The sequence below is a fragment of the Amphiprion ocellaris genome, chromosome 14 (assembly GCF_022539595.1).
Source record: "Amphiprion ocellaris isolate individual 3 ecotype Okinawa chromosome 14, ASM2253959v1, whole genome shotgun sequence".
In the NCBI taxonomy this organism is placed as follows: domain Eukaryota; kingdom Metazoa; phylum Chordata; class Actinopteri; family Pomacentridae; genus Amphiprion; species Amphiprion ocellaris.
In genome coordinates, this window is record NC_072779.1 from 32,334,555 (window position 1) to 32,352,954 (window position 18,400).

The 18,400-nt window shown below is 36.1% G+C and overlaps 2 protein-coding genes across 2 annotated transcripts in view; both read left to right on the forward strand.

Annotated features, from left to right (window-relative positions):
* Nucleotides 1-11,494, forward strand: part of wwc1 (WW and C2 domain containing 1) — a 75,958-nt gene extending 64,464 nt beyond the window's left edge. Inside the window, exons 20-22 of the mRNA XM_023261247.3 lie at nt 934-1,164; nt 2,339-2,457; nt 4,091-11,494. Of these exons, the coding sequence (XP_023117015.1) occupies nt 934-1,164; nt 2,339-2,457; nt 4,091-4,157 (417 nt within the window). The 3' untranslated portion in view covers nt 4,158-11,494. The remainder of the gene's footprint in view (nt 1-933; nt 1,165-2,338; nt 2,458-4,090) is intronic.
* A 2,653-nt stretch (nt 11,495-14,147) lies between these two features.
* Nucleotides 14,148-18,400, forward strand: part of rars1 (arginyl-tRNA synthetase 1) — a 38,281-nt gene continuing 34,028 nt past the window's right edge. Inside the window, exons 1-3 of the mRNA XM_023261252.3 lie at nt 14,148-14,307; nt 15,726-15,860; nt 17,016-17,204. Coding sequence (XP_023117020.1) covers nt 14,263-14,307; nt 15,726-15,860; nt 17,016-17,204 — 369 coding nt within the window. The 5' untranslated portion in view covers nt 14,148-14,262. The remainder of the gene's footprint in view (nt 14,308-15,725; nt 15,861-17,015; nt 17,205-18,400) is intronic.

An 18,400-nucleotide genomic window follows, 5' to 3' on the forward strand; every position in this document is an offset into this window, starting at 1 on the left:
TTGAAAATCTGAGCATACTTTCTTAATTATCTTTTTACAGAACATTATGAACAACCTGAAATTTCTGGAGAAAAATAAATTCAATTTCCGCAACATTATGCCTCAGTTTATCATTTACACATTACAACTTAGAGATCACAGAGTGTGTATAAAGGCACAAAACTTTTAGTCTCAGGAATCTGGAACTGAACAATACAGTATTTTACTTTATGATCAAAACAACAAAAGTCAGACAAAAAAAAAAAGCAAGGCAAAATATTACAAAAATAAGGCATAAAATGAGACAATCGGCAAACAAAACAAAAAAACAAAATATTAGACAAAAAAGTCACAAAGCAATAAAAAAAATTGACAAAAACGAGACAAAAAGTTGCAAAAGCAAGAAACAAAAAAACAAAAATAGACAACACAAGCAAGACAAAAAACACAAAACAACAAAAATGACACACAAAACAACAAATTAAATAAAACACAAAATTACATAAGTCAAAAAGCACAAGCGAGACAAAAAGGAAACACAAAATGACAAAAATGAGAAACAAAACAACAAAAAACAAGCGATAAACGACAAAAATGAGACAAAAAAGACCAAAAAAACCAACAAAAACAAGACAAAATATTTTTTAAAAATGAGACACAAACCAACAAAAATGAGTCACAAAATGGAAAAAGAACAGTGAGCAATCTAATATTTTTACTTTCTGATCAAAACAACTTGTCATAGTCTAGAAATTATTTTAAATTAATAATTTACAAATTGACAATTTGTAGTTAACGTCTTCTCTGTAATTTTTACACTTTACAAAGTCGGGCCGGATTGGACCCTTTGGAGGGCCGGTTTCGGCCCGTGGGCCAGATGTTTGACTACTGCTCTAGACGTTCCTTGTAATGAATGTAGTCTTTCAGTATTAACTCGACCTGTCCTCCCCTCAGCCTCCGGTGCAGGTCAGAGGTCTGGACGGCCTCCTGAGGACCTCCCTGGACCTGGAGCTGGACCTGCAGGTGTCTCGGACTCGGCAGGCCCGGCTGGCCCAGGAACTCCGGGTCCTGCGGGAGCTGAAGTCGCAGCTGGAGAAGGCGAGGCAGCAGGGCCAGAGGGAGCTGCCGGCCTGGGTTCAGGAAGACGAGCGCTTCCGGATCCTCCTCAGGCAGGCCGAGAAACAGGTGAGGGAAACGGAAGGTTGGTCAGCTTCACCCACTGAGGGACATTTTTAACTCTGATATAAAGTCCTGCAGCTCTGTGGAAACAGAACAACCATGAAGATAGAGAGAGAACTTGGAAATGTCCTCTGTGCCGTATGATACAGCATTTAGATTAGATTTCTTTTTTTTCACTCCACTCTGCTCATCAGCTCTAGAAGATGTTTCACCATGCTGGATGTGTCCTCCAACAACTTTACTGTTTTACAGAATCTGGTGCAAATGTTTATAATAAATCTAGAACTAAACAAATGAAAGTTGAATTACTTTAATTATTGCAAAGCCTCTTCAAACTTGTCCTCTCTACTCTGTTCATCAGCTGTAGAAAGATGTTTCACCATGCTGGATGTATCTTCCAACAACTTCCTCCTTCCTCTGTTCACTGTTTCTGAGCCACGCTGCATTTATTTTACTGATCCAGCAGGTTTCGTTTTCCACTCTGCTCTGTGGAAACACTGCCTGCAGTTCACTTTTGGACTGTTAATCACAGCTGAATCGTTTCTCACAATTTTTTTTCACAGAATGTCATGCAAATGTTTAGTTTTTTGCAAATTTTTAAATGAGGCGTGTAGAATGGAAACGTAGTAATTTTAACTTTAGATTTGGTTAAGTCTTTCAATAGGAAGACATGTCACACATGGTTGATTCAAAGCCCAATGAGATGTTGAAAAGCTGACCTTTCTTTCTGTTTTTGAAGTTTCTGGCAGAGAAATGGTGTAATTTTGGGGATTTTTCTTAAAGAAAACGTGCCTTACATACCTACCAGCAGGTTTAGGGATCCAGAGAAGTCTAGAACTCCACCTTAGATTTTCCAGATGTGTTTTGTAGAGCGCTCTGTCTGCAGCGAAACACAAAAAGAATATGAAAATCACAAAATCTACTTTTCTTCAAGCTGTTAACAACAGCTGAGCTTAATCTTTGGTTATATTTACGTTTACAGTTGGTTTTCTGACAGAATATTATCAGAAAAGTATGAAACAGTGATTTAATCAAAGCATGTTAACAAAATTAGCTGTAATCAAGGATGATGACAGCAGATCTGTTGAGTGCTTGGCCATATTTACGTTTAAAATGAAGAATCACAGCCAGTTTTAAGGTGAGACAAACACCATTTTACTTTACTTTCTGTCGCATCCAGACTTGTGAGGAGCAGCTGCAGGAGAAGCGAGTGGAGAAGATGATGAGGGCTGCAGCCAAGGACGTCCACAAGATCCGAGGCCAGAGCCGCAAAGAAGTCCCCGAGGTCCAGACCTTCAGGTAGGAGATCAGGCCAAGAGTCGGGGGGACGGGTGCTTTTTTTAAGGCTTGTTTGCCTCGTCTGTGCACTTTAGAAGTAAAACTTTTGCTTACTTGGAGAGTTAAAGGTTCATATCACTCACATGACAGCAGCTAGTTAGCTTAGCTTAGCATAAAGACTGGAAACAGGGGAAGTACCAAGTCTGGCTTTGTCTAAGGGTAAAAACAATCCACCTAAGAGTCCAGGAAGTTTCCAGTCCCAGCCAGGAAATAGTCAGTTGCAAAATCCATTTTACAAACTGCAACTTTTTAACGCTTCAGTTTTTGTGTGCGTTTAGTAAACAAGATGTAATTGTGTTTATTAGTGAGCTTTAGATTTAGACAGACACACTTTGTGTCCAAATTAACATCCTTTATTCTCAGTGGGATCACTTTCAAAATATTTACTGCACTTTCAGTCACGTTACTGTCAATTGGTCTCGTTTTTGCCCTTTTCTGGCATTTTTTTGGTCTAATTTTTCTCAGAATATGTCTCAGCTGGGTTGTTTTGTGCCTGTTTTTTTGTCATTTTCTGTCGGATTTCTGACATTTCTGTTTTATTTTTGCCATTTTGTGGCTTTTTTTGTCTAATTTTTCTCATTTTGTATCTCATTTGTCATTTTGTTTTGGATGTTTTGTGTCAGTTTGTTTATCTTTATGGCATTTTTTTCTCCATATAATGTAGATATTGAATTATATTGACCTCATTTAAGTCGTTTTTTAGGTCAGTGTTTTTGGTTTTTCTTTGTCATTTTCTATCGCATTTCTGTCAATTTGTCTTGTTTCAGGGTGGGATTTTTTGTCTCATTTTTGTCATTATGTGTCTCAGTTAGGTTGTTTTGTGTCTGTTTTCTGTCGTCCGTCTCATTTTGTGTCTCATTTTGTGTCTCATTTGTCATATTCTGTCATTTTGTCTTATTTTTGGTTGTTTTGTGTCTCTTTGTGATGGTTTTGTCTCCTCGTACTATAGCTATTTACTCATCTCCATGTTTCCAGCTTCTACAAACTTTCTCTATTCTGTTCATCATCAGTAGAAAGATGTTTCACCATGCTGAATGTATCTCCAACAACTTCCTCCTCTGTTCACTGTTTCTGAGCCATGCTGCATTTATTTTATTCATCCAGTTTGGTTTATTTTATTCTCAGTCTCTCCTGTCGTCTCCTCCTGTGGTTTTATGTCAGTTATGTTGTTTTGTCATGTTTTTTGTGTCTCGTTTTTGTCAATTCGTGTCTCATTTAGGTTGTTTTGTGTCTGTTTTTTGGTCATTTTCTGTCACATTTCTGTCAATTTTAATTGTTTTTGCTGTTTTGTGGCATTTTTTGTCTCATTTTTGTCATTTTGTCTCTGAGTTCGGTTGTTTTGCTTCTTTTTTTCATCATTGTGTCTGATTTTGTGTCTCGTTTCTCATTTTCTGTCATTTTGTCTTGTTTTTGGTTGTTTTTTGTCAGTTTGTGTCTTGCAGGTGTTTTGTACTTCCTATTTTGACCGCCCTAGATCATCTTTTTCCACACAAATGGCAAATATAACATCTTGAATCTTGACAAAAGTAAAAGTAGTGAGAATAAAACTCCCTTCTGACTGTTTCTCTGCGTGTTTTTTTTTTTTTTTTTGCAGGGAGAAGATGGCGTTCTTCACACGAGCAAAGACCTGCATCCCCGACCTGCCGGCTGACGACGTGTAAAGAAGCATTTCAAAGTATTTTCCCTCCCGAGTCTTAACCTGCTGTTCCCTCACATGAAGCAAATGTTTGGCGGTGTAATGAAGAATTCCAAAAACAACAACAACATATTCACAAGTATAAAAAACAAAACACTGAAAACAGTGAAGAGAGAAATTTTTAAGGAGCTCAGCATTTCTAATGTGGATAGTCTTTGTAAATTAGTGATAGCACTGCTAGAGCTTTTTTATTATTATTATTATTATTATTATTATTATTATTATTATTATTTTTCAGCTCTTCTGTTTTGTTTTCTGTTACTAACTGGCTGTTTATAGGCTCTAGGTGTTTAAAATCATTCCAGGAACGACACGTTGACGGCACAAAGTAAAATCAAAAACGGTACTAAAGAAAAATCTAAGCAGAATAACCATCTGCACTTAAAAGATATTTAATATTCACATCGTATGTTTGTTTTTTAGAGCATTTTGAAGATTTTATACTCAGACTCAAGCACACGGTCTTTTTTATTTGTTTTTAAATATCATTATCAGTGAAACTTTTCCATATGTGTAAATATGGATCAGAGTTAAAGTCAGTTATAATCCTTAAGATTTTAAACTTATGCTTTTCCTATTTTGGAGAGTATAAGTTGGGTTTGTTTTATGGACAGACGGGAAACAACCTGGTTTAATCAGCAGCACAAAACTGAGTTTCGAGTCGACGCTGATGAATCTATTTTGTAGTTTTCAGGAGTTTAAATCACCTCCTGATGCTTGCATCGACCTAGACTGGTATCTTCTAGTCTCTCAGGTTGAACTATTTAATGTAATAACTAAAATTTTTAACAATATTTTTAGAAATAAACAAGAAATAATCCAAACTTGTGGTCGTAACTTGAACCTAAACTGCCCCTCGAAGCCAAAACGCAGCAACTACAGACCAGAACCAGAGTTTTTTACCTCTTAAAATGACTTTACATCATGTCTAAACTAAAGAAACGGAGCAGTAACACATTTTTTTGTTAATAATGCAGTAAACAACTTCTAAATTTTAACAATCAGGGCCCCGTACAGCTAAGTAAGTCAAATCTCTTAACCCTCTGAACCCCAAACAGAGTCTGGGTGTTGAAGATACATCCAGCGTGATGAAACATCTTTCTGCAGCTGATGTACAAAGAAGAGAAGAAAGAAAGTTTGTTTTTACAACCTTGACACACTTTCTCTCTCTACTCTGAACATCGGCTGTAGAAAGATGTTTCTCCATGCTGGATGTATCTCCAACACCCTGCTCCTCTGCTCACTGTTTCTGAGCCATGCTGCATTCGTCTTGTGGTTTTCGTCTCGTTTTTGTGGTTTTCTGTCTCTTTTATGTCATTTTGTCTTGTTTTTTGTTGTTCTGCGTCTCGGTTGTGTCTCTTCTTTGTCATCTTGAGTCTCATTTTTGTGGTTTTGTGTCTCGTCTGTGGTCGTTTTGTCTCCACATACTACGGATACTAAGTTATTTCCATGTTTTCAGCCTCTACAAACTTTCTCTCTACTCTGAACGCCAGCTGTAGAAAGATGTTTCACCATGCTGAATGTATCTCCAACAACTTGCTGCTCTGTTCACTGTTTTTGAGCCATGCTGCATTTATTTTATCGATCCAGTAGGTTTAATTTTCCTCTCTGCTCTGTGGAAACACTGCCTGCAGTTCAGTCGAAAACTTTCAGATTTTTTGACTGCTGGTCACAGCTCAGTCACTCGTGACTTTTTTAGTTGTACCGAGGTGCTCAGAAACATTTTATTTTTTTGCAGAATCTGGTGCTACATTTTTATATAAGAACTAGAATGTGGTTATTTTTTCCAAGAGATGCACACGTCTCACAGGATACCTTCACAGACTGTTGGAAAGTTGAACATTCGGTAATTTTTTTGTGTTTCACACTTGCTGGCTCTGATAAATGGTGTTTTGTTTTTTTTTCTTTTTTCTAAATTAAACAAAAAGCATACCATTAAAATGGCAGGTTTTGGGGTTTGGAGGGTTAATGCGGCTCTTTTCAAAGCAAAACTTGTGAAGCACAAATCAAATATACTTTTTTTTTGGTAAAATAAAGCAGCTGTAACTGATAGTTTTATAGCTAGAGACTAGCTACTGAACATATTATAACATTTAGCACCTAAAAAGTCCAATTTTCCCTTCAAGAGGTGGTCGAGACCAAAAATGGAGCTAAAATAGGGTAAATAATGCAGCTGCATTTCTTGCATTTATTTAAATGTCCTTTATGGTCTCTCCTGTGACACTTTGGGGCTACAAAAATCAGCTTTTAAAGATTTTTTTTTCTGTTAGTGCTGCAGTTCTTCTGTAGTTTCTTCTCTCTACCTTCGTGGGGCAGCGTTGTGAAATTATCTACAAAATTACTCTGTTTCTGTATTGAGAAACATCAAGGATTTCAGAAAATAAAGTCTGCAAAATCTGAATTTAGTGAGAAGAAAAATAAATCCTCTACCAACGTATAACTACTGTTACCGCCATTAACCACCAGGTGTCGCCACATCAACCCGAACTGAAATCTTAAGCATTATAGGTTCCGTAGCTTCAAATCAAGCTGTACTTTTTAATGTAAAATAATCGGCTGAAGCTTGTCTGACGTTATGTGTACGCCATCGTTCACTACGTAAAACACTACACAACAACTGAGAGAGGAAAAAAAATCACCAGGAAGACTATTCTAAAGTTTAAAGAAAATGTTGTCGTAATTTTAGTCTCACACACATTCAGCAAAGTGTAGAAACAGCACTAACTCTCACTAACACTCAGGTAGTTGATCGGATAGTCTGCACTTTAAGAAACTTGAGGTTTTTAAGGAAAAACACTAAAAAAAAGAAACTTGATGTGGGTTTTTGGAAAGTTAGTTATACAAGAAAAGACATCCAGAAGCCTTTGCCTCACGCTGGAATGATTGTTGATTGTTGAAGCACACGATGATTGTCGAAACACACACAGGACGTGAAGATCCAATGTATTTTTGATGACTGTGAACTACTTACTGATTGTATGATTGTTAGACTGGAAACAAAAAAACAGCCAATAGGAAGACAGAAGTCCAGCTTAAGGCTCCTGCACTTCTCTCTGATTGGCTGATTTCTGCCCTGATGAAACTTAAGTTTGTTCAGCTTTTATAGTTTTAATTTCCCCTGCCTTTCCACAACGTAACTGGATATTCTGGATACATATCTGAATAAATAACTGGACGTTCAGTGGTTAAATCAAGTCGAGTCACATTAGCGTGGTGCCCCAGCAACACTGAACTTTTGATTTTCTCTGCTCTAGTTCATAGATTTGCCTCAATACTTATCAAAATGGCTCTTTCTCGCAGCTGTAAAATATATTCTGGGTTTTTTTTTTTTTCAGCTTGCGAGCCTTGAAAGAGAGTCAATATTGGACTTGAAATTCATCAGGTGGCCACAAACATGACTCCAAATGGATAAAAATGTTTTTCTGTAGCCGCTGGATATCGATTTGTTTACCAGAAGAACTGTGTATGCTGCCCCCTAGTGGCCAAAAAACTCAAATATGAGCGATTCAACACATGCAGAGTTACAAAAACATGATTTTTTTTTTCTTGAATACAACAGAAACGAACAATTTGTTCATTCAAATACTGATAAAAAATGCTTTATTGGAAAAATGAATCACAGACTTCATTGTTGCTGGGTCACCGAGCTAAAAGTGTGTATTTTGGGTACGTTATATTATTTTATATCCACATTTTCATTCCCGATGTTAACAAGAATGTAACCGACAGAAACCTAGCTGCTGCTGCTGCCATTCCAGATTTCCTTTTTTACTTCTTTAAGACAAACAGCAGCTCATAAACGTGTTTTTTTTTTTGTGTGATTCATGAGTTAACCAGGAAGTTATTTTGCCCGTCTCCATTGAATGTTGCTTTTCTTTTCCCTCCCAAGTCCTTTCCTGATCTCCAAAAATGAAAATCAGTCTTGTTTTCTGATAAGTATACTCTGTAATTGTTTTCAATCCACATTAAAGTAAAGATAGTCGCACCACATTCAGGTAGCAGTAGGAATATTTTGCACAGGTGTCTGTAAGAACCGTAAATATCACAGAAATTCACGATCGGACACTCTTTATCCCTCGTCTAGAGAGGACTTGATGGGTTTGGATGTTGTTCGGCTGTATTCACACAGCAGGAAATAAACATTTATTAAATTCTATTAAAGCCTGATTTCAGTCTGAACAGTCAGTGACCCAACAAAAGATCGATACCAAAGATTTAACACCGGATGATCTCGCTGGAACAGAACCATTCAACCGAGCTGAACTCGTGGAACCTGTCGGTGTTATAAGCCAGGATGAAAACATCCTCTAAAAAATAGAATACAGATAAAAATTAGACCTTTTTTTCAGTTGACCAGTGGGAACACTTGAGTGCAGTTCTTCCAGTCAGTTTGACTCTTTTTTAAAAACGGGTTTAGAAATTATACATACATATTTTTTAGTATCATGGTAGAAAAGGTTCATATAAATGGATAAACTCCAAGCGACTTAAGGTGGTTTTGACTTCTCTAACAAGTTAACACACTTCATAGAAGATCAAAACATCTTTTCTAAGTAACTTCTGGTTTAACAAACATATAAGTCACTACCAGTCAACTAGTTCTTTCATCGTCTTGTCTGATGCCAGCTGACTTGAATGAATTAAAAATGTCTGTAATTGATATTTTCATGACTAGAGACTTGCTGAGGAACACAGTGGAGTGTTTAGCAGCAGCAGCAGGAAGTGGTGGAGACCAAAAATAGAGCTAAAAGTGAGAAAATGTCGGACTTTTGCTACAAACATGACTCTAAATGCATGAAAATGTTGCTCTGTTGCTGCTGGATGTGGAAATAAAAATCTGTTTATTTGCCACATCAGCTGCTTCTGCTATTCCAAAGTGGCCAAAATATTCGGATTCGGAAAGTTCAAGAAAATAAATATTACATTACTTTATATCAAAGTGTTAAGTGAGAGAGTAAACAATGAGTAAGGCATCTATAATTCATTTTTCATGAATAGAGTTTTGCAGATGAGGGTAGTGAAGCGTTTGTCAACAGAAAGAGACAGAACTGAACCATTTGAAGGTAGTGGAGACCAAAAATGGAGCTAAAACAGTGAATATTGGACTTAGACTGATCAGGTGGCCACAAATATTACTCCAAATGGATGAATGTAGATGCTGGATGTTGAAAGAAACACTTGTTTGCTCAACAAATCAAATGTTTATGCTGCCCCCAAGTGGCAAAAAAATCGTAAACAAGAGTTGGACGAAATTAAGCTTTACAAAAACATGGATTTTTTTACTTGAACACAAATACAACATACGTCAACAACTGATAGAAAATACAGCATTGGGAAAAAAAAATGTATCATATACTTGACTTGCCGCCGGATCACCAAGCTAAACCCGTGTACTTTGGATGCGTTTTATTATTTTAAATCAACATGTCTCCATTCCTGTCGTAAACAAGAACATAGCTAACAAAAACTGTCTTGAAAAATGCAGATTTTATGTCAAAAAGCGACTTTTCAACTGCAGGAACTTGGTTGCGTTTCCAGAAACAAACCCCTAAAAGCCACGTTTAGCCTTTCTGTTAATGGACAACTTTATGAATTTTACGTCGTTAGCCGTTTTATCTGGTGTAGGAACCATTTCCTCCCATAAAAAGAGCCCTGAAATAGGTACTACAGGGACGGTTCTCACAATTAGAACATGTTTAAAGGTTCAGGACGCCTTAAACAAATCTTGATATCTATAGAGTCGGAAATGACTTAACTAAAGAGGTTTGTGGAGTGTTAAGGGTTGATGTTGAAATGTACCTGAAGTAGCAGCAGCAGAACAGTAGGGGGCAGCGCTGCTCATCAGAAAAGACATCAAGAAGCTGCCCCATCATCATGATAAACTAGATCTGTGTTTAACCCTCCTGTTGCCCTCATTCACAGGCACAAAAAATATTGTTTCCTTGTCTGAAAAAATACAAAAATTCAGCAAAAAACTCCTAAAATTTCAGAAAATTTGCAAAACCTCCAGGAAGAAAATTCCAATAATTCCTTAAAAGTTTCCCTTAAAAGTTTTATTTAAAAAAAAAAAAAAAAAATCCCCCAAATTTGGCAAGAAAATTATTGTAAATATTTTCAAAAAAATGAGAAAAATCTTCCAAAAAAATCCTAAAAATATCTAAAGCGATTACATGTACATTAGTAAAACTTCTAATATTTTCTTTAAGAACATTCACAAAAAATTCTGCGAAATTTGCTGATTTTGGTTGTTTTTTTGTGAATGTTCTTAAACTTTTTTTTTGGCATTTTTTTTCCACCAAAAAATGCTAAAAAATTTCCCAAAAATGTTGAAAATGTGGACACCAGAAGTTTCACTGTGAAATTATATATTTTTTTCCACATTTTCAAACTTTAAAACGTGTCAATTTTGACCCGCAGGACGACACGAGGGTTAAGTTTCCTGAGCTGTGATCTGACTGTTCAGACTGAGGCCTTAAATACATCAGACGAGGATGAAGGTGTCGCTAAGAATCAAAAACAAACTCTTGTGAACGCAGCCGTTACCGCCGGGGGTTTAACCGCAGCAGGAACACTGTGAAACGAATGAAAGTGTTTGGAGTTACGTGAGAGAACGTGCCTTTGGAGAGCAACGTGTAAAATATTACTGGTGTATTCTTTTTTTTTTTTTTTGTCTTAAATGTCCGAACTCGGCAGCTGTCGTCTGAGGCGAGAAAAAACAAAAAAAATAGCTGTAGAGGGACATTCATTGTGTGAATGTGAGCAGTTTTCTTTCACTGTAGATCGAATAGATTGAGAAACTGTCCGTAGCGTCTGTTTAAAGTTCACCGATTAACCTCGAAATCAAACACGTCTCTGTGTAACCACGTCTGGATGAAGGAATGTAGGTTTTTGCTACGAGAAATCATTCAGAGAATAAAAACCGAATGCTGTTAGTCACGATGATTCATCGCGTAGGTTGTGACATCCTTCTTGTTTGTTTTTTTGAAGTTTTTTTCCTCGTTTGCTGATTTTTTTCTAATGAATCTGTTTGTATTTGGACTGGCGATGAACCCGGTGTTGTGTACGCAGGCGGCTATGAGAAACATACAGCATGTATTTATTGCACTTTTGTGATTTGGGTGTGCTTTTTCCTGTTTTTTTTTTTTTTCTTTTTATCGCGAGAGTCCCGAAAAGCTGTGAATTTTATTCTCAGACACTGTACTGTCGACCAGAGTTGTAAATATTTCACCAGCACAAAAAACAACAAAAATAAACGATATGTTTTGTAGTTTCACAACAAATAAAAAAGTTCTTCTCTTCTAATGTTTGTGTTTTGTGCGTGTTTTTGTTTCCATTGTGTCAAACATCATTGGGTTTCTCTTGATTATCTTAAAGGGTCTTAACTTTAGTTTTTAGTCTGGTAAATTTAGTTTATTTCTCTACTGAAAAGCACTTTGGGTCAACGTCTGCGTTTAAATGTGCAATTTAAATAAGGGTGACTTGAATAAAATCGCTCTAAACATTATTTTTTGACCGTTGACCTGCTAAAATCCACAAGAGAAGAGTGAAAGTGCTGATAAACTCAGGCCTTTATCCCTAAAAACACCAAACCTACCATCAAGCATGGTGGTGGCAGTATCATGCTCTGGGGCTCTAGAAGTGCTTTGGAGCTGGTTTATGTTTGGTTTCAGTCTTGGTTGTTGATGTGATTTAAAGTTGGTTTAGGATTTATCTTACTCTGGATCTGGTCCTGGATGAGGACTGGTTTCAGACTCTCTTGGACTTCTTTATATTAGTTTAGGTTTGGTTTTGGCCCGATTTTGTACTGGTTTTTGACTTTTTTAGGACTGGTTTTAGACTGTATTCTGACTGGTTCTGAACATTTTTTTGGGTTGATTTGGGTTTGATTTTGGTCCTGGTTTTTCGGCATTTTTAGGACTGCTTTCAGACCATCTTGGGCAGGTCTTTTTTTTTTTTTTATCCCCAAGAACACCAAACCTACCATCAAGCATGGTGGTGGCAGTATCATGCTCTAGAAGTGCTTCTGGACTGGTTTCAGACTGGATGTTGAACTGGTTCTGGACTTTCTTGGGACTGGTTTATGTTTGGTTTCAGTCTTGGTTCTTCTGGTTGTGGATGTGATTTAAAGTTGGTTTAGGATTTATTTTACTCTGGATCTGGTCCTGGATGAGGATTGGTTTCAGGTGGTCTGGGTGGGTCTTTTTTTAACCCCAAGAACACCAGATGCTCTGTGGAACTGGAGCTTTACACAAAGTAAATGGAATAATGAAGAAGGAGGATCACCTCCACATTCTTCAGGAAAACCTAAAACCATCAGCAGAAGGTTGATCTTGGACACAGTTGGATGTTTCAACAAGACAATGAGCCCAAACACACATCAGACGTGGTAAAGAAATGGTTCAGTCAGGCTCAGATGAAGGTTCTAGACTGGTCTCCTCAAAGTCCTGATTTAAACCCATCAAGGACCTGAAGAAACAAATCTGAGTCAGAAAGACGACAAATTTAGTTGAACTGAACCAAGAGGAAGATCAAAGGTAAACCAGAAGCTTATGGACGGAAACCAAAAGCGTCCTGTTGTGGTTGAAATGGCCAAAGGATGTTTAACCTAATTTCTGTATGTATATTTCAGACACAGAAGACCATCAAAAGAACATATGAAGAACCAAAATGTTTGATTGTTTTGTGACAAAGTCGCTTTTGTTTCAATGATTCCATCGTAGAAAATTCAGACTTATAGGAGTCATTGGAAACTCAAGACTGACATGATAAACACGTTTATTTTGGTTCATGACTTTGTGTTCAGCCTTTGGTGGTTGGTGGAGTTTGAGGTTCTTGTGTTGAAGCTGATTTCAGACACTGTTTCCTGTGGTTGCTCAGTGCTTTGGGTTTAGAAGGTTTCAGTGATTTACAGCTGGTTGTACACGATATTTATTTTGAGGGTTTCTAATGTGTTGTGGATGTATGTTTTTTGGGGAGTAATCAAGCATTTTGAACAGGTTGGAGTACCTTTGTGATTATTTCTATGTGGAGTGTTTTCTATTTTCTGTATGTTATTGAAAATTCTTTTACATAGAATGGTGTTTTGGGGTTTGCGCCTTTTTACAATATGTGTGGATGTTAATTAGTTGTGGAGTTAGAGCTACTCGATGTAAGTGCAGCACTGAAATGCTGAGAATAAATGCGTTTTTTGTAAGTTTTTGTCTTAAATTCTGAGATGAGATCTAAGATTTAGCCTCTCTGTGGGCAAGTCTTTCCAAAATAGATTGTATATCCATCCATCCATCCATCCATCCATCCATCCATTCAAGAAGTTGATGATTGTTGCCCTTAACCCTCCTGTCCTCCTGCGGGTCAAAATTGACCCATTTTAAAGTTTGAAAATGTGGAAAAAAATATATTTTCATAGTGAAACTTCTGATGTCCACATTTTCAACATTTTTGGAAAATCTTTGAACATTTTTTGGTGGGAAAAAGAAATGCTAAAAATGTTTCTTAAGAACATTCTCATAAAAATCTACCAAAATCCAGCGAATTTCGCTGGATTTTGGTAGATTTTTATGAGAATGTTCTTAAAGAAAATATTATAAGTTTTACTGACATATATGCAATCACTTTAGATATTTTTAGGATTTTTTGGGGAAAATTTGTATTCATTTTTTTGAAAGAATTTTGCCAAATTTGGGGGATTTAAAAAAAAAAAGTTTAAGGAAAACTTTTAAGGAATTATTGGAATTTTCTTCCTGAAGGTTTTGCAAATTTTCAGAAATTTGGGGAATTTTTTTGCTGAATTTTTATATTTTTTTCAGACAAGGAAATAATATTTTTTGGTGCCCGTAAATGAGGACAATAGGAGGATTAAATAAGGTTTTCCACACACAATCTGTGTTTTTTCCTCCAGGGCAGCAGGTGGCACTCTGCCCACTTAAAGCGGCGTAGAAGAAGAAGACGTCAGTGAAGCCGGAAGTGTTCCCTGGAGTGGTAAACTTCTTCCTCCCCCCGCAGTTTGTTTCATCAGCCACGAGTTTCTGCCTCCAGCCGACTCCAGAGTTTGTCCGCAGCGCTTCACAGAGATGGGAGACCCGGTAACCGAGTACTCAGCCCGACTGCAGCAGCAGGTGAGCCACCGGGGAAGCTAACGTTAGCACAGTTTTTATAGAAAGAGTTGACCCAGCTGTCATATTCGGCTCACGGTTCTTCCGCTAAATGTAGCTTTTTTAAATTAAAATAATAGTTGTTAAATAGCTTTGTGTTGTCATTTGTCGCCTCATTTCTGTGCCGAACCTCCCAGTACATCCCTCTGGGTTGTTTTTAGTGTAAATTGGTGCCTTCATAACTATAATATTGTCTTAAAAGGCCAGACAGCGTTAAATTGGATGATTTTTGAATGGAGTCTTGTTGAGAGTTCATGGTTTTTCCTTGTAGAGAACAGTTTGAGAGCATTAAATTGCATATAATTCAACATACACACCAGTAGTAATAAATGATTTTAAGCTGTGATGTTGATTGAGTGGAAAGTGTTTGTTAGACTGATGTTTGGGGTCCTCTAGTGGTGGTTTAAGGGATGCTGGAGGCTGAATTACAGCTGGTTTCATCATTCAGAAACCATTTTAGACATGCAGGTAATCATAATTTATATTATTATTGATTATTTTAATGGCTTTTGATAACATTTTCTCATAAAATGCCAAAAAACATGAACATATGTGAATGCAGCCTGCTTGTCTGGCATCACCAACCATCTAAAATCCAAATAGGTTTGATTTATTATTAAATATGACGAAGAAAATCAACATTTTCTCATCAGAAGAGCCGGAATCTGGAAATGTTAGGAGTTTTTGTGTGAAAAATGGCAAATTAATTATCAGAATCAGCTGTAATTCACTTTTAGCATCTTTTATTGGTAACATTTGTCTTTTTTGGGTCAAACTACAAGATAAATAACTGATTAAATGCATAAACATCAAACTTATTGAACCAACTGAGTTTAAAGTTCACTGGAGTTTCATCGAGGTTTAATAGTTTGTGTTCTCTGAGTCATGGACTTACTTTCAGTTTTATTTTGATTTGCACAAACGTTTCACAGCCTGATTTATTATCAGATCTCCTCTTGGCAGGAAAACGGCGACATTCGAACTCAGTTTATCCACTTTTCTGAGCTAAATATTTGAAAAACTAACACTGATTTCCTTCTAAAAGCTAAACTTGACTTGTGTTTACTGAATTCCAGGTAAAGTCTCTCATATTTGTCACTACATTTCTGCTTTTCTTTTGTGTGAACCTGTGTTAGTTTGATTTCAGCAGCGAGGAGCTTTAACTGAAGAGTAAAAGTGATGGTTTTATTCTGTAGACGGAACATTTCCAGCTGCTGTAAAAAGGCACTAAATCATTTTATTGTGTCTTTGATAAGAAACGGGGAACGGTTGAGGGTAAGAAATGAGTAAACGCTGGTATTAATCATTGATTTACTCTAAATGTTTGCGTTGAAGCAGCTTTATAGAGTCACTGAATTGAAGCAGAAGACTTTATTTTCCAGGAGCGAGAGATCAGGAGTTTGTCTGCAGAGATCGAGATTCTGAAAAACCCACAAAACCTGAATCCTTCTCAACGGCTGGACGAGCTCCGGGAAGAAAACGCAAAACTGAAATATCGACTCAACATCCTGAAGAGGGTGAGTGACGGCAAACGGAAGAAACGGACTTAAAACGTCGGTTTATCAAGGAAAAAATCTGACTTTAGTCTTTAATACAACCTTTGATATTATTAAATAGAAGTGAAACTGAGGTTTTGTGGTTTTATATGAAAGAAAGATGCATAATATCCAGATTAGAAGTAAACTTAGAGCCACAACGATTCAACAGTCGCTAAAAATAAGAGCTGTAATCAAAGTTTTTTCTGCTATGTCTTGTTTTGCTGTAGTTAAGTCAGATTCTCAGGAACTAAATACATCATTTCAGATTAAAGTTTCTGCAGAAGTTACGGTTGTTCTTACATTTCTGTTTAAATAATCTTAAAGGACGTGATTACTGCCGTCTTGGTTTGTTGTGAATCTGTTTTTCAGCTTCAGGATGAACTCTGTTTCCAGCATACAACTAAACTTTTTGTCTTTTTTTTTAATGCTGTGACTTATTTTCAGGCAGATGTGAGACGATATAAGATAAAAACTTATTAATCCAGAAGGAAATTCTTGTGCCAGATACGGCTTAGAAATAAACTAAATGACGTAGGATTAGAAATTTGGTGTGTAAAAGTAGAAAAACAATGAGAAACAGTGTACATTGACAGTGCTGTCCATACAAGTGGAATATTGGGATCAAAACATTGCAAATGAAAGTGAAATATTGCACCTGAAAATCTAAATACTGGACTTGAAGAACGAAATATTCCCCCTAAAAATGAAAATCTTCGCCTGAAAAACAAAATACTGCACCTGAACAACTGAATATTTCACCTGCTACATGAAATATTGCACCAAAAAAATTAAAATACTTCAACAAATGAAACATTGCACCTGAAAAACATGTGGAATATTGGACATGAAACTAAATGATTGCACCTGAAAAAATGAAATATTGTACATAAAGATAATGTTGAAATACTGCACATGAGAAATAAAAAATCAGGAAGTACTACACATAAAATGAAATGAAATAACATTGATACAGAATTATTTGCAGCACATTTCCATTAATTTAAACTTTCTAAACTTCTGCTGTTCCAGTCGTCCGGCTGAGTTTCCGTTGGGTTTTTTTGTGTTTTTTACGTTTTCCTCCAGCTCTCCTTTTTTTCAGACTGTTTGTTCACTAAAAGTGTTTTCTGTCCTCAGAGTCTGCAGGAGGACAAAAGTCCCGACAATAAATCCATGATGAACATCAACCAGCGTCTGCAGCAGATCTTCAGCGAGGCCATCCAGGCTTCCTGCCCTGAGCTGGACAACCCTCCGCTGGCCGTCACGCCCAACCAGCAGGCCAAGTTTGGAGACTACCAGTGCAACAGCGCCATGGCCATGGCTCAGGTAGAGGAAGGAAACGCAGTAGAAGCCACAATAAACCATTCATGTGTTATTTAGCCATCAGAAGAGTCTTTATTATGAAGAGTTTAACTTCCACAAATGATTTTTAGTTTGTTTTATCGATGATACATCTGAGTTAATGTCAGTTTATTTATCTCAGTTTGCTTTTTTAAAATTTTTTTAGTAAAAAATCTAATTTTTTTGCATTTAAGTTGTATTTTTTATATCAATGTACAACTTAATATGTGATATTAATGTTTTTATTATCCTAACTGGTCAGTTTACTATCAGATTTTCTCCCTGGTTGTTGGTGCTTCAACACTTTTAAACTCAATTTATGCAACTTTTTAGGCTAAATGTTTAAAGAACCCACAATAAATTAATTCTATAAACTAAAATACACTTTTATTTATTGGATTAAAGGTAGAATAATTTTCTCAGAGGTAATATAAAGTTTCAGAGTAGAATTTGGACATTTTTTGAATGGAGTCTTATGGAGAGAACAGTGGGGAATTCTTTTATCTGAGTTTTTGTTATTTTTCTCACCAAAAAAATACCGTTTTATGAATATAAATATTATTTTTAAATTATTACAACAAGTATCTGTTTATATGAGATATTAAAGTTTGTATAACCCCCACAGTTTCAGCTTACATGCTTTTATAAACTATTAATCTGTCGTATTTCCTGTATTTAATCGTGGATTTTAATCTTTCTTACAAATTATTTCACAGGATTAGGCTATAATGCATTTATTATATAGTGTTATGAGAATTAAATGAGGAAACGGCCCAATTTATGACTAATGCACATAAAAAAAACCTTCGTTTTTATCTCACTGTTCTGTACCTATTCAACAGGTTTTCCACTTAAATAATTATTTAAAAAATGAAATAGAAATAAATAACAATTAAATTCAAATGATGAATAAGTAATTCAGTTTATTTTTATTGTCTTAAATTATTTATTATTTTATTTATTATGAACTAAGAGATTTTTGACTCATTTTATGTGAAATTTGCAATGAAATAAAATTAAAAAATAAATAATTTTATCTGCTTGTAGCATTTTAAACAACATCATCATGTGTTTTTGTTCCATAAAATCATAAAATCATCAGTTTCATTTTTACTGCTGCAGACACTCTGGTGTTATTTAATTATTGATTATAACAAACAATAATATAATAAAACTACATA